This window comes from Rhamphochromis sp. 'chilingali' (genome assembly GCF_963969265.1).
Source record: "Rhamphochromis sp. 'chilingali' genome assembly, chromosome: 22".
NCBI lineage: Eukaryota > Metazoa > Chordata > Actinopteri > Cichliformes > Cichlidae > Rhamphochromis > Rhamphochromis sp. 'chilingali'.
Window position 1 is genome coordinate 8,370,440 of NC_137950.1, and position 15,291 is coordinate 8,385,730.

Sequence of the window (15,291 nt, forward strand, 5' to 3'; positions counted from 1 at the left end):
GCAGTGACTTATCTGCTTGTCTGTTCTTATAGTCTTTAAATCGAAGACTTAAAAAAAAACCTCCACAAAATGCAAAATTTAAAAAATAAATAATGATTAAATACCACTGGATATGTACCACAGTTTTCCTTTGTAAATATTTCCAGGTACCAGTTTTAACCATCACGAGTAACTGGTATTATCAAGCCATTTACCTTTCCATTTCTGTAAACTAACAAGCAGGTTAGCTCACAAGGACTTGTTCTTTTTAATCATCAGTCTTCAGTGAGTGGGGGCTGTTAGGTTTGTAGCATAAACCTATTCGCTGGAACGTTAAGACAATATAATTACACTGCAAGCAAGACACAAGTAGGCAAACTTCTTCATGGTACTCGTGCACGGGAGAGAACCGGACAGGCACCGTTCCTTCGCTTGACCCCAGTAGCTCTCGTCCGTTCTCCCGTATCACTGTCCTTTTATTGAGGTTACATGAATATGCATAAGTTCATTAACATATGACGTCTACATACACAAAGAGTACCTTGCCTGTGTGTGTGTGTGTGTGTGTGTGTGTGTGTGTGTGTGTGTGTGTGTGTGTGTGTGTGTGTGGTGCTGATCAAAGGGTCAAACATCCTTGGTCAGGAAGAGGGTAGCCTCCCCCTCACCCTAGATGGTTCATCCTAGATAACACGGTGAGGAAGTCCTGCAGTTCATCTAAACAAAGAGCACTTAGACTAGAACAGACGCAACTACGTTAATCCTACCATAAAATAATAAGACACGGTATGACCTCTCATGCTCCCAAAGTGCTGTCTAATACACACAAAGTTTGCAGACTATCAAGGATCAAAACCTCTACCAATCTACAACTAATTACAAAACTCTAAGCATATATAAGTAAATATTTCTAAGCATAAATGACAATCAACAATACAAATCTAACATTTCCCCCCTTTTTGACCTTTATGCCTGAAAAGTTCCCAGGTATGAATACCTCATGCCTGACAGTTTCAATGCAAACATTTTTATACTCAGCATATGTCAAATCACCCTAAATTACTGAAAAGGTACACAGTTCAACAAATGTATTAGCAGTTATCCCATTCATTGAGCTCATCTCATGGCAAACTGCATCTTACGAGCAAACAAAGAAATTGTTAATTTAATAGTGAAAATAAAAAGTAACATTTTCAAAAACATCTCAGCTTGGTAATGCTTCCTCCAGGTGTGCACATCACATGTCTCTCTGCAGAGTGGTTTGAGTTCTGCAGGGCGTCATGAATGTCTCTTCCAGTTGTTTCCATCACTGTCCATAGGACCAGAGTCCAAATGTATGTAGAATAAACATTCAAACATACCAGTTGGTTTTGTTGTTTGTCAACATGGTTCTCAGCTATTTCCAAAGCTGCAGACCTCTCAGCACTCTAGTTTTATGGCCTCCCATTACCTCACTTCAGGCCTTCGTCCTGTGAGGGGGATATTTATGACTCCTTCATTGTCCTTCATTGTCCATACTCTGCAGAAAACACCTCTGTGGAAAGGGTGCAGGGTTGTCTTACTGCTATTATGATCCCAGCAGCCTTCAGAGTGTCATCGTATGCACAGTACAGTGGCACAGCGTTAGGTGATGTTCATAGGAAACTGCTGTTATCACCACCATAGCTTCTGGTTCCTGTGCTTTTCACAGAATCATGATGTCATCCTCGAACTCCTTCTACGCTGTCGATGGAGCTTGGCACGCTCCTCATCCCCTGAGTGTTTATGTTCCAACGCTGCTGAAGGTTTAAGGCAGAGCACGTCGTACACCTTAGTCGTCTTCCTCAGCGTCAATATTGAATCTTTCATTGTATTTAAAATCTTGCTGTGGGAAGTCTCCTCTTGATTTCCTGGAAGCTTAGTAGCACAGCTCTCTGTGTGATGTCTGCTGTGCTGAAGATGATCTCTGATCCTCCTGAAGCCTCTCTCCCATCTTGTGGACGATCCTCTCCTCTATTTTGCAGGCAGTTTCATGGTCCTTGCTGTGGCTCCAAGGTCTGATTTCATGATGGGCCCCAATCAGCTTGATCTTTGACCTCAACCACTGCCTGGTCCTGTCAGCTATGCGCTTCTCACTGGGCCTCTGAAGATTTCTCAGGAGATTACTGCTGCACCTGTATTTCCTTGCTAGGAAGACAAACTATTTGGAGAGTATGTCAACAATCATCAAACCACATTCTTTAGTTCAGTGAACTTCACTTATAGGCCATCAAAGCCTCATCTGAACATGGGTGCACCACTTGCATAGGTTTAATATTTGTAAATAAAACGGCTAATCACACAAATCACTGCAACAATAATAAAAAACATTGTTTAATGTTAATCCTTGGACCCCTCCTCTTGACGCATGGACACACCCATGCGTCAACTCACCAAACCTGGATTCCAGTCTTAAAGAAAAAGATTAGCTAGATCATATCCCAGGCAACATCAGGGCATCTCCTCCCCTGGAGCAGCACCACCCCGGACCTATAATCCTGCAATGAAAATGTTAGTGTGCTTTGCATATTAAGTTTGCTTAACACCTGGCTCTCCCAGGAGCCTGCATACACACCATCATGGCCTGGAAAAAAAAATCTGGAAGTAAAATCAAACTCCATACCTGCAAACAATTGTATCATAAGGACAAGAAGCATTCAACATCAGCAAGACAAGTGTCATGTGCAGGTTTTCTCAAATCAGTAAACTACAATTATTTTCATAAGTCGCCTCAGACATGGATCATCCCATGTACTCAGGCAACATTAATGTAATCGGTGACTGCTCTTAAGCAAAGTCACTCCACTTATATATTACTATGGGCTCAAAAGTGGCCAGCTAATGAGCCCATATCAAACTATCCCAGAAACACTGTATCTCTTATTTGTTTTACTCATGTCACTTGTCCGTTTCAGCTGAATCTTCCACAGCATTCTCAAAGAAACTAACATTAGCAATACACATTGACTGTAGTCAGACAGAGGTCAGACACAGGTCAACAGGTTCCAGAGGTGCCATAAAAACACCATAAAGTCAACCCTAGCTGTGGAAAGAAGTAACACCAGTTCTCAACACAGGAAATTTCACACAGGTTATTCACATTATCAAAGTAACCTTCACATTTTCCCATCAACACAATGCAACAGCATCACCACTCATAACCTGTAAACACAGTTTTCCTCACACATAAACCCAGAAATCCTGTAGTAGGAAAAAACATCAACCAGTTGTCCTGGTATAAATCGCATCATCAATTCACATGAAGAACTGGCATGCTGTAAGAAAAGAAAATGCAAATATTAGCGCTTGCGCAGGCGTATGCATACTTTGTCACAGTTATCTCTGTGAGCAACTCAAGCCTATGAATAACACACCTGATAAATGCACAGACACAGAAAATGGCATTTAAAAGGTTAAATCATCATGCAACCTCGAGTGTTGCTGTCATCTTTCTGCTCCTGTAAAAGGAAACACATGGGTTCATCTGCACCTTTGTCAGGTGGGGGTTAGCTTCACACAATCATGTTCAGTCAGTCAGTCAGTTATTTTAAAATTCTTACTCATTCACTCAGTGGTTCCTTCTTTTGCTAATTGTGGAAATTATCATCGCATTCGTTTCCACGCTCAGCAAAACGACGTTATTTCAAAAAGAAAAATAATTTAGACTGGATTTCCTCGTTGAATCCTTTTTGGGGGGGACTCTCATTTCCTAATTGTCCCAAATAAGTGGCTTTCTCCTGAACCCATTTTAAATGTGGAGAAACTCACTTGCAACAATTTTCTTGACGACGTGTAACGCTTTTAATTCCCGACTTGCAGATCTGCTCAAAGAAAAGAAATTCACAAGCAAAAATCAGTGCTTGTTCAAAAATGAAAAATAAAAAATAACAGAGATTATCAAACCAAACTCTCAGTGCACTGTGAAAGTATCAAAATAAAAAGGCCTTGTTAAGTCATGACACAAACTCCTCATCATCTTCACAACAGGAGAAGAATCATCAGCTAGATTCACTCCAAACCAACCATCAACTGCACAACACACAACATAACCCTAATGTCATATTAGCTATGAGTTTAATCACCCGGTCTGTGCTCTTCACTCATTTAAGCCACAGATCTATTTTATTCAATTTTTCCTTTTTCCCTTCATCATAAAACATGTGACATGCTGTCATGCACTTCACAAAAGACGTTTGTTCTGATGTATTCAGAGTTGTGTATCTAAATACAGGATTCACTCGCACATCAAAACAGGAAACTCAGTGTTTTAGAGTCTCCACTCAACACACAACAACTCCAACACATCTCATTCACTCGTACTAGAATTCAGTCACCTTTCATTAATCTAAAACCGATCAACTAATTTGCATATCAGCTATTAACCCACTAAGTTGACAGGACGACAGAAAAGCATGTTCAAAATAGTATCACAAAAGACAATTTCCCTCATACAGTAAATTACATGTGCTGCCTCAATCAAGCAGGAAGCTTCTCCCAATTTACCATTTTAACAACTAAATTTATTGTCTGATCACTGGTTGGTCAAACCAGGATCTTTTTTCCCACAAAAGTTAAACTGTTGTCCTGCAACCTGGAGAGTCAATTTTTTGCATTGGATAAATTCAGTATTTAATAACAAGTGTCTGCTAAATTGACACTAATTTAACACTGATGAAAGATAACAAGCTAATTTTCATTGCATGGGTTTGTGTTATTAGGCAGGTCTAATGCATGTCTGTGGAGCTGCATCTCCAGCAGAGCATGTTCTTAAAGCTGCCTTTCCTACACACTTCTCTGCTATTATTTAATCATTTCTTAACTAATGTGCTATGAGTCTTCATGAGTCATTTTGTGTTTGGAATTGTTAGTAGGGTTAATGCATGTTCTGCTTGTGTGTGTGTGATTTTGTATATGTTTCTATTTTCGCAATGTTTCAGACTCCGTCTCAATTTTCCAACTTAAGCAGTCAGTTTTCTTTTCCCCAGGTTTGCTAACCCAAATTTTGATTTCCCACATTAAATAATTCCTATGTGTTCTCACCTAGTCTTCTCACTCTGTTATCCTCTCACTCTTTTGTCCTCTCCCACTTCAACAGTCCCGGCAGTTCTCCTTCAGCTTTGTCCTGTCTAGTAGCTGAAGTGCTGCTGCTGCCTTCTTGGGCGACTTCTTAGCAGCTGCTGCCGGTTTCTTGGCTTTGGCCGCGGCGGGCTTCTTGGCTTTGCTCTCAGTAGCCTTGTTCATCTTGAAGGATCCGGAGGCCCCGGTGCCCTTGGTCTGCACCAGAGTGCCCTTCGCCACCAGGCTCTTGATGGCGGTCTTGACACGGGCCTTGTTCTTGTCCACATCGTAGCCTCCGGCAGCCAGAGCCTTCTTGAGAGCGGCCACAGACAGGCCGTTGCGCTCCTTGGAAGCGGCCACGGCTTTCACAATCAGCTCGCCCACGCTGAGGCCGACCTTCTTGGGCTTGGAAGTCATCGTCTTCTTCTTCTTGGCCTGAACCTCGGCGCAGGGCGCAGGGCGTGTTTATGATGGAGCCTTTCCCACCACAGCGCTGGCACGTTGAACGCATCATGAAGGGTCCATTTCTTTCATGTCGCTAGCCAGCATGCTAGCCGCATGTGGCTTGCCCGAGTCACTCAGTCCTTTTTGAGCATTTCAACATGCTGCCGCCGCAGACCCTGGCCTCAGATCCAGCAAGTTTAGCGCGCTGATCTCCAAAAAAGTCCCGAAGGCCAGAAAGACGTCAAATAAGTGTCTCGTGCTGAGAACTCAAACAAAAACTCCTCTTCCCGCTGCCATCTTGCTCGCCCCTCCGTGAAATTCAACCAATCAGACAGGAAGATGGGTTTGCTTTCTTCTGCTGCTGCTGTTTATCCACATTGCTGCTGCTTTGCTGGGACTTTTTGTGCTCAGGACTTGCTGCTGTCTCTTTATCATGTTATTGCTTTGGAGCTGCATTCCTTATCTTCAGGGAGGAGTGAGCTCGCTTGTGAGGTTGAGAAACACATGGCACTGTAAATAAGTCAGCCAGAAACTTGGCCTGCATGTTTCCAATGATGTTAAACTATAACTTTCTTCCGACTGTTGCATGTGGAAAATTGATACAGGTCTGCTTTTCACCTGAAAGTGACAAACTAAGACATGTTCATTATTATCATCACTGCTTAATCAACACACATCTCTCTCTCTCTCTCTCTGTCTGTGTTTGTGTGAACAATCCTTTCTTAAAAGCAGAAAATGACATTGTAGTTGTTTTTCGGCTGATCAACACAAAACCTTTTTCCTATGATTATTTTTCATCTACAATATAAATTCTCTCTCTTTTTCACTCTTCTTTTTTTTTTTTTTTAAATAGCTGGTGGTCTGCAAAATCACCGCTCTCACTCACAATCAGAGGCAATCACTTTTGCACAGTGCACAAAAACACTGTGATGTCAGACACATTCACACTCACTTTTTCATCTGCATAAATAAACCATATGGCTGGAGATATGTGCCGTGGTGATCCATAAGCATGATCACCAGTTTATTTAATTATTTTTAATCCAACAAAACAAATAAACAAAAACATGATGCTGATGCTACACACACACACACGAGTCAAGGTGCAGAAAAACTGCTCATGGAAACGCTGCACACTCTCTGTTTCCCTCTCTTTGAGTAGTTCTCAGACAGCTCTTGATCTGATAATGTGTAGCTTGCTCATCAGCTCAAAAAACAAAAACAAAACTGCAACGCGACATCACACAGTAGTTGCATGCTCTGCCCACAGTGGCAAAGTCTTACACTTACATATTCAACACAGCTTCTCCATCATGTATTTTTAGATGTTTCATACAGGGTTGAGCATATTAGTTGTTTTCACAGATGTGCTCTATATCTCAACAATGGCTCATAATAAGACGACCGTCTTCCACACAGGTCAAGTGCCTCTATGCACTTCATGAGTTTAAATATTTACCTATATCACTTCACCTCACATGTCATTGTACTGAATTTAAGCAACCACAAGCTTAATGTAGATTACTTTTAACAACTATCCACCTCAATTAAATCTATGGTCTGGCACACAGGCTGCTGTCGATCAGGGCAAGCTAAAGAATAAACATTGTGTCAGCAAGGGGTGGGGGGAAAGCCATTCACCAGAGCATATCTTAAGTGCTGCTGATGTGGGCTGGCCTTCTCCACAGCTCTCCAAGGCTGGTGTGTTTTCTGAAAACTTCTAACATTTGAATCTCTTCCATTTATAAGCCTGCGATTAACCGCACGGCTCAGGTCCGCGTGACCGCGCTCGCGTGAACCCGCGCAGCTGTGGAGCCGTCGCTCTCTCTTTTTTACATAAATACTTTGTGCTGCCAGGAGCAAAGTCCAGCACAAACGTCTGTCTCCCTCCGACTCACTCTTGGTTGCTTAGAAACCCATGATAACAACAACAGTCGGTGTCACAGACCACATGTTCTGCTCCGCACACACAACAACAACAACAACGACGACGACAATGACAACAACACAAAATAGGCCTACTGTCCAGCACAATCTGGACCCCCCGGAACTTCTCAACACCCCACTGAGCGGTGGAGAACTCACTACAGTACCCCACACAGCGGTCTGTATTTCGCCCCACTAAGACGGCGAACCAAAAAAAGTTCGAACTGCGCAACTCTGCGACTTAATGCTTCTGTACAAAAAACCCCACTGAGCGGCTTTGTACATCGCCCCACTTAGACGGCGAATTTTAGCCCCACTGAGCGGCCACGGACAACGCCCCACTGAGCGGCGAAGACGTAATTTTAGCCCCACTAAGCGGCCACGGACAACGCCCCACTGAGCGGCGAAGACGTACAGTTATAGAGTTGGACTCTAAACTTACTCGGTGTTGCTTAGCGTGTAATATCAGCCTCGAATCCCGCCAATCGCCATTCATCGAGGAGAAAAGACATACAGCGAATCCACAGGAACTTCCTGGCTGACGTCAGTCTTTCAGCGTGCCTCTCCTCCCCTCGGTGAATGCGATTCCAGGGCTCCGGCATCGAAGGACCAATTAATGTTAGGTTTGTAGCATAAACCTATTCGCTGGAACGTTAAGACAATATAATTACACTGCAAGCAAGACACAAGTAGGCAAACTTCTTCATGGTACTCGTGCACGGGAGAGAACCGGACAGGCACCGTTCCTTCGCTTGACCCCAGTAGCTCTCGTCCGTTCTCCCGTATCACTGTCCTTTTATTGAGGTTACATGAATATGCATAAGTTCATTAACATATGACGTCTACATACACAAAGAGTACCTTGCCTGTGTGTGTGTGTGTGTGTGTGTGTGTGTGTGTGTGTGTGTGTGTGTGTGTGTGTGTGTGTGTGTGTGTGTGTGTGTGTGTGTGGACTGCTGATCAAAGGGTCAAACATCCTTGGTCAGGAAGAGGGTAGCCTCCCCCTCACCCTAGATGGTTCATCCTAGATAACACGGTGAGGAAGTCCTGCAGTTCATCTAAACAAAGAGCACTTAGACTAGAACAGACGTAGCTACGTTAATCCTACCATAAAATAATAAGACACGGTATGACCTCTCATGCTCCCAAAGTGCTGTCTAATACACACAAAGTTTGCAGACTATCAAGGATCAAAACCTCTACCAATCTGCAACTAATTACAAAACTCTAAGCATATATAAGTAAATATTTCTAAGCATAAATGACAATCAACAATACAAATCTAACAGGGGCTCAGGACTGTAAATATATTTAGTCCCCTTTTCCAGAAACAACTTTTTAAATGAAAACTTGAAACTCATGCTTGTTAGTTAAACCCACTCAGCTACTACAGCTAACACTGGGCATGTGCTGAAACACTGCTGTAGCCCTTTGTTTAGTCAGAAAGCCACTTAGTCAGAAAATCAGCCAGCTGACCAACACTAGCGCAATACAGAATAATTCGTATAGTGCTTTTTGGGCTGACATAAAATTTGGCAGATGTTCACAGCTGGGTCTTTGTGGGTTTTTATGACCTTATGACACCTCAACTATTCTAACTGTGAGGTTAACAGTTATGCCTGTTTGTGCTTTGTTTCTACTGGACTACTTGATCAATTGGAGCCAAATTCGCAAAATCTCCATGCTGAATATTCATAGGCACTTCATGATGACTTCCACTGAGTTAACTTTTTATTCAATATTTTTATTCATTTTATGCAGTTCTAGTTGTACTACACTTACCAATCTGCAAAGCTCTTGACACTTCCATCAGCTTCTGCAGTACCCGAGACGACACGAGAGAAAGACAAAAATAAATATACGATGAATAATAATAAATTAGAAAAATGTCCATAGACATTTCAAGATGGCTCTAAAGTAGTGAGACTTGTTATCCCTGTTAGATAACACCTCCCACCCCATGCAGCACTGAGCAGCTCCTCAGTGACAGGCTGCTGCGCCCATGGTGTGCGAAGGAGAGATTTCGGAGGTCTTTCCTCCAGCTGCTGTCAGACTATGACTATGTACAAGAGCAGTGAACGTACACATGTGACTACACACCCACATGTCAGCACACACTGGGGTCTGTACATATCTGAATGTATACTGAATGAACACTAAACACTCTTAACATCCAACTATTGCACTCTTATCTAGTAACTGCTTTTTATTATATATTAACTAATTATATATTTACATATTTTTTAAATTGCATTTAGGTTTAGGAGAATTTTAACACAACGTTCACAGCGTTATGACATATTTAAGCTAGCGAGGAATGTTTCTGTTCCAACTGAAACAAAAGAATTAGAAGTTCGTTACTTAGTTAATACATAGCTTCCAGCAAAGACAAGCGTGTTGTGATTGCCAAATATTGTTTGAGCTGAAACAACTACCATCTGCACAGAGTAGAGGTAATAAGATTTGTAGGCTGGAGTGAAGAAGTCGGCCAATAAATAGTTGGCTTTTGCTGGCTCCATAGTCAGATGATCAAAGAAACAGGAATTCAAGCCAAAGAGTAAAGGGAGGTTGATGATCTGTGTGGAGTTTCTCTGGCGGTGACTGAACAGCACAAAGCTATTCTGTCAGTGTCTGTGAATGAAGTTTGTTCCTACTGATGCTGCTGGTTGCCTCGGTATCAAATGCAGACTGTTAAAAGCAAGTAGGTCTTTCTGTCTTGGGCTTGTAAATAAAGCTACTTGAAACACAATGTAGTGTAGTCCATAATATATATAAAATGATTTGCAGATAGCCCACTAATCTTGAACAGCTGCTCATCCTGGTACATGTTTCTCTCTGACTTCATAGTAAAGAGAGTTAGCCTTTGTGTTTACAGTAAATGGCTTTAAATTGATAAAACTGCAGATTCAGACACAATTATCCCATAAAAATGTGAAGTGTTTTCAAAAATAAATACTTTTTCATTTCTTAGAAAAAATTCTTACACTTGCAGATTTCTGGCAGATATAAAAACTGAGAAGAACACCAAGCATTGTCTTAGACACCCCTCCCAAAAACCAGATTCCTCCATCTCTGTAGAAGCTCTGCTACAGTTAATATTCACCACTCACTACAGTGACTAAACCCCTTCCTCCTGTTGTTAGTTTGCCCACAGTACTCTCAGAAATAATCTTGATTACAACTCATTTTTCGCTGTTATTAACTCACTCGCGCCGCTAGAAACACTCAAAGTTTAGATATGATGTTATGCCCCCTGTCCTGATCAACATCCCAACGCAATTTTATCACAAAGGTCTTGAGAGAGCCTGTTATACTTGACTGACTTCTTTTTTGTCTTGACATGTCATAGGAATTGTGGAACCTCAAACACAGGTGTGTCCCACAGATTGAGTCGGCATGAAATCCAATTTTATCCATTTAAAACAAACTCTACAACACAATGAAATGTGCAAAAAGAGAAGAGTGAATAATATCAAGTTACTACAGGGAGTGCAGAATTATTAAGCAAGTTGTATTTTTGAGGAATAATGTTATTATTGAACAACAACCATGTTCTCAATGAACCCAAAAAACTCATTAATATCAAAGCTGAATGTTTTTGGAAGTAGTTTTTAGTTTGTTTTTAGTTTGAGCTATTTTAGGGGGATATCTGTGTGTGCAGGTGACTATTACTGTGCATAATTATTAGGCAACTTAACAAAAAACAAATATATACCCATTTCAATTATTTCTTTTTACCAGTGAAACCAATATAACATCTCCACATTCACAAATATACATTTCTGACATTCAAAAACAAAACAAAAACAAATCAGCGACCAACATAGCCACCTTTCTTTGCAAGGACACTCAAAAGCCTGCCATCCATGGATTCTGTCAGTGTTTTGATCTGTTCACCATCAACATTGCGTGCAGCAGCAACCACAGCCTCCCAGACACTGTTCAGAGAGGTGTACTGTTTTCCCTCCTTGTAAATCTCACATTTGATGATGGACCACAGGTTCTCAATGGGGATCAGATCAGGTGAACAAGGTGGCCATGTCATTAGTTTTTCTTCTTTTATACCCTTTCTTGCCAGCCACGCTGTGGAGTACTTGGTACATGTTTTTCTTGAAGGATGCAGACTTCTTCCTGTACCACTGCTTGAAGAAGGTGTCTTCCAGAAACTGGCGGTAGGACTGGGAGTTGAGCTTGACTCCATCCTCAACCCGAAAAGGCCCCACAAGCTCATCTTTGATGATACCAGCCCAAACCAGTACTCCACCTCCACCTTGCTGGCGTCTGAGTCGGACTGGAGCTCTCTGCCCTTTACCAATCCAGCCACGGGCCCATCCATCTGGCCCATCAAGACTCACTCTCATTTCATCAGTCCATAAAACCTTAGAAAAATCAGTCTTGAGATATTTCTTGGCCCAGTCTTGACGTTTCAGCTTGTGTGTCTTGTTCAGTGGCGGTCGTCTTTCAGCCTTTCTTACCTTGGCCATGTCTCTGAGTATTGCACACCTTGTGCTTTTGGGCACTCCAGTGATGTTGCAGCTCTGAAATATGGCCAAACTGGTGGCAAGTGGCATCTTGGCAGCTGCACGCTTGACTTTTCTCAGTTCATGGGCAGTTATTTTGCGCCTTGGTTTTTCCACACGCTTCTTGCGACCCTGTTGACTATTTTGAATGAAACGCTTGATTGTTCGATGATCACGCTTCAGAAGCTTTGCAATTTTGAGACTGCTGCATCCCTCTGCAAGATATCTCACTATTTTTGACTTTTCTGAGCCTGTCAAGTCCTTCTTTTGACCCATTTTGCCAAAGGAAAGGACGTTGCCTAATAATTATGCACACCTGATATAGGGTGTTGATGTCATTAGACCACACCCCTTCTCATTACAGAGATGCACATCACCTAATATGCTTAATTGGTAGTGGGCTTTCGAGCCTATACAGCTTGGAGTAAAACAACATGCATGAAGAGGATGATGTGGACAAAATACTCATTTGCCTAATAATTCTGCACTCCCTGTAATTTGTCCATTGCATGAATAGTTGCTTAGTTACTAAAAAGTTGAATTTACTTCTGAGAACAATTATGTTTTCTTGAACAACAGATATACATGTATGATACACAATGTATTATCCATAAATTGTACTTTGTGTTCTGTTCCTTGTAAACACTTTGTATGCACCTTCAGGTGAAAGTAATTATATTAAATACGGCTCCATTCAAGCATGATGGTTTGCATTCATTTCAATGCAATCTTGTAGATCATGACCCATGACCCATCCAATCAAAAGCACTTTGATTGTGTTTTACTCAGCTTCCGCTGTGTTTTGTGTGCATTTGCAATGTTTTTCTATTTGCTGGTGTTTTCTTAAGTTACAGTGCATTTGATCTCTAAGGCCAACCGTGCCTTCAGTCTGTAGATTTTACCACTTGCTGTTAACTGACAAAAGATCCAGTTTTTATTTTGAAGATGAACTCTCTCCATTTCCTGTTTGTGTTGCGCTTGTTTCATTTTTTTGTACAAATTTCAAGCTGCAAGCTTCAGTGCACTGAATTGTATTGCACAACTTTGGGCATTTATTGTCCCTTTGGACAAAGTTTAAATATCATTTACGCATTTGAATTTGCAAAAGCAGAAAATGAAAATAAGAAATAACCTAAAAACTGATTCTGTTGAGGTTTAGTACATAGCCTACAGTAGAGATGGCAGATAAATGTGTCTGTATGTGAGCACACTACTGCACACACACTGATGCAGTTACTCCCCAGTGATTCAAACACAGCTACCCACACACCACTGCAGCAGCAGCAGCAGAGGTCCTCTGCACCAATTTCCAACAACTGAAAACAAATGACAGACTAATTTATTTGCATTGAATTCCCACATGATTACAACATGCATATCCTCTGATAAACAAGAAGGTTCCACTCTATATAAAACAATACAAAACAAACAAAAAACAGAAACAACCAGATGACATTTGTAACCAGAGGCAATTACACAGAATAGCAGGAATGTACAAGTAGTCTCAGCTGGATCCAGCCCTGTTTAGTACCCTTTTAAAAACACTCTATGTGTTAAATAAGCCACAAACGACTGTGCAGAGTCTGAGACTGAAGAAAAATCTGGTCAGGTTCCTAATGTCAGCAAGAGGACAATCTGGGAACCCAGTGGATAATTTTTCCAGGGGTATCGATGTGGCTGCAGCTCAAGAACAAGGAGAACAACCATCCATATCAAAGACTTTCTGTTCTATCTGGTTTAAAAAAATATACATAAAAAAAATTAACAAAATAAAATAAATACTACCATTTACAATTGTTACATTCTCTTAGAAGAATGTAAAATGCATAAGCTCAGCGTTTACGCTGCTTCCAGGTCCTGACCTCTGAGTCCCACCCTTCCCTCCTACTGGCTCCTGCTGAGCCTGTTTTCCTGTAATTGGCTGAGGTCTGGTCATGCAACCATAAAAGCTGACTACAGAGCCTATATAAGCTGACTGAAGCTTAGATACTGTAGGTGTTTTTGAATATGCTGCTAGTCTTAGTTTTGCGTGCCTGTTTTTGCTAGGCTAATGTTTTTGGCTAGCTTGATTTTGGTTGTTGACTCTACCTTCAGAAGAAGCTTGAGGGGAAGAGCTGCCATTTTCTTTTAATATCCACCCTTTTCTCCTGGTCTTCCTTGGTTGACAGGGAGTCGAGGTGTAGGTTAATCTGTTGATGGGGTTTTATTTTAAGTTAGGACTGTTTTGTTCATTGTGTTGGCCTTGGCTCTCCCTGAAGTTAATTTATGCTTCTGCCTGCTAACAGTTTGGCAATAAGGTGTTTAAAACCAACCAAACAGCCTGCTCATGTTCCTCCATCTATTTTTAATACTGCTTCCTGTCACACTTAGACTGTTTTGGGGATTTAACCCCCAAAACAGTCTAAGTGTTCTGAATATAAGCAGAAAACAAAACTCTTTCGTGACCTTTTCATGGAAAGCTCTGATTACAACAAGAAAACAACACTAAACCTACAAATCTACATGTTTTTGAAAGGCAAATCTCCATAATAACTGTCCAGGTGCCTCCCTGCAGTTCACACCTCCCACCCAATGAAATAATCTTTTAGCACATTTTGGAGAAGAAAATGTGATAGAGAAGGCTGTGAACTTTGGAGCAGCTGAAGCTCTAAATCAAGAACTAAACCAGAGCAGCCGGTCAGCTCAGTCCTCAAACGCTTCAAGAGTCTTGCTCAAAGAAGACGTGAAAAAAGTGAGAATCAGCCCCTGCTCTGAGTTCTTTGAAGTGCTGCTGGCTTATACCAGAGGTGTGGACTCGAGTCACATGACTTGGACTCGAGTCAGACTCGAGTCATTAATTTTATGACTTTAGACTTGACTTGAAAAAATGTTCTAAGACTTGTGACTTGACTTGGACTTTTACACCAATGACTTGGGACTTGAATTGGACTTGAACCGGTTTACTTGAAAAGACTTGATATTTTACCCCAAATACAAAATTTAACATGCATATTATAGAGATTGAAAATGTGACGTCATTCACGGGTAGAACCGCAAAGGATTCTGGGAACTCGTGGCAAGCGGTACTAGCGCACGCAGGCTTTCAATTAAAATCAGTTATACAGCGATAAAAAGAAACACAAGAAGCCGTTGTATTATTAACTGCAATAGCCGGTCGCATGACAGCCACGGGAAGCCGACGGGTAAAGAGATCGGTTGTTATCGGATTACGTCGTTGAAGAGAAATTGTTCGAGCCATGTTTCCGAAGTAACAAAGAGGCGACGGGTGGCCTGGATTGCAGCCATTCAAAGGTCAAATATAACGTCCCAGAACCCTCCAGCTCACAGGTTAGTCTGCTCCAAGCATTTA

General features: G+C 41.6%; 1 protein-coding gene and 1 long non-coding RNA gene across 2 annotated transcripts; both read right to left on the reverse strand.

Annotated features, from left to right (window-relative positions):
- Window positions 1-358: 358 nt before the first annotated feature.
- On the reverse strand, window positions 359-5,057 carry LOC308391384. Its single transcript, XR_013970605.1, has 2 exons — window positions 3,369-5,057; window positions 359-3,269 (listed from the first exon to the last, which is right to left on the reverse strand). It is a non-coding gene; the product is annotated as an uncharacterized lncRNA (long non-coding RNA).
- A 6-nt stretch (window positions 5,058-5,063) lies between these two features.
- LOC308391383 (histone H1-like) lies at window positions 5,064-8,644 on the reverse strand. Its single transcript, XM_080874008.1, has one exon. It carries the CDS (start codon window positions 5,467-5,469, stop codon window positions 5,083-5,085), a length of 387 nt encoding a protein of 128 aa, XP_080730134.1. The 5' UTR covers window positions 5,470-8,644; the 3' UTR covers window positions 5,064-5,082.
- Window positions 8,645-15,291: the final 6,647 nt, after the last annotated feature.

Excerpts from the sequence above, each read along its gene's own strand:
- LOC308391383 (XM_080874008.1), bottom strand. The coding sequence starts at position 5,469 with ATGACTTCCAAGCCCAAGAAGGTCGGCCTCAGCGTGGGCGAGCTGATT.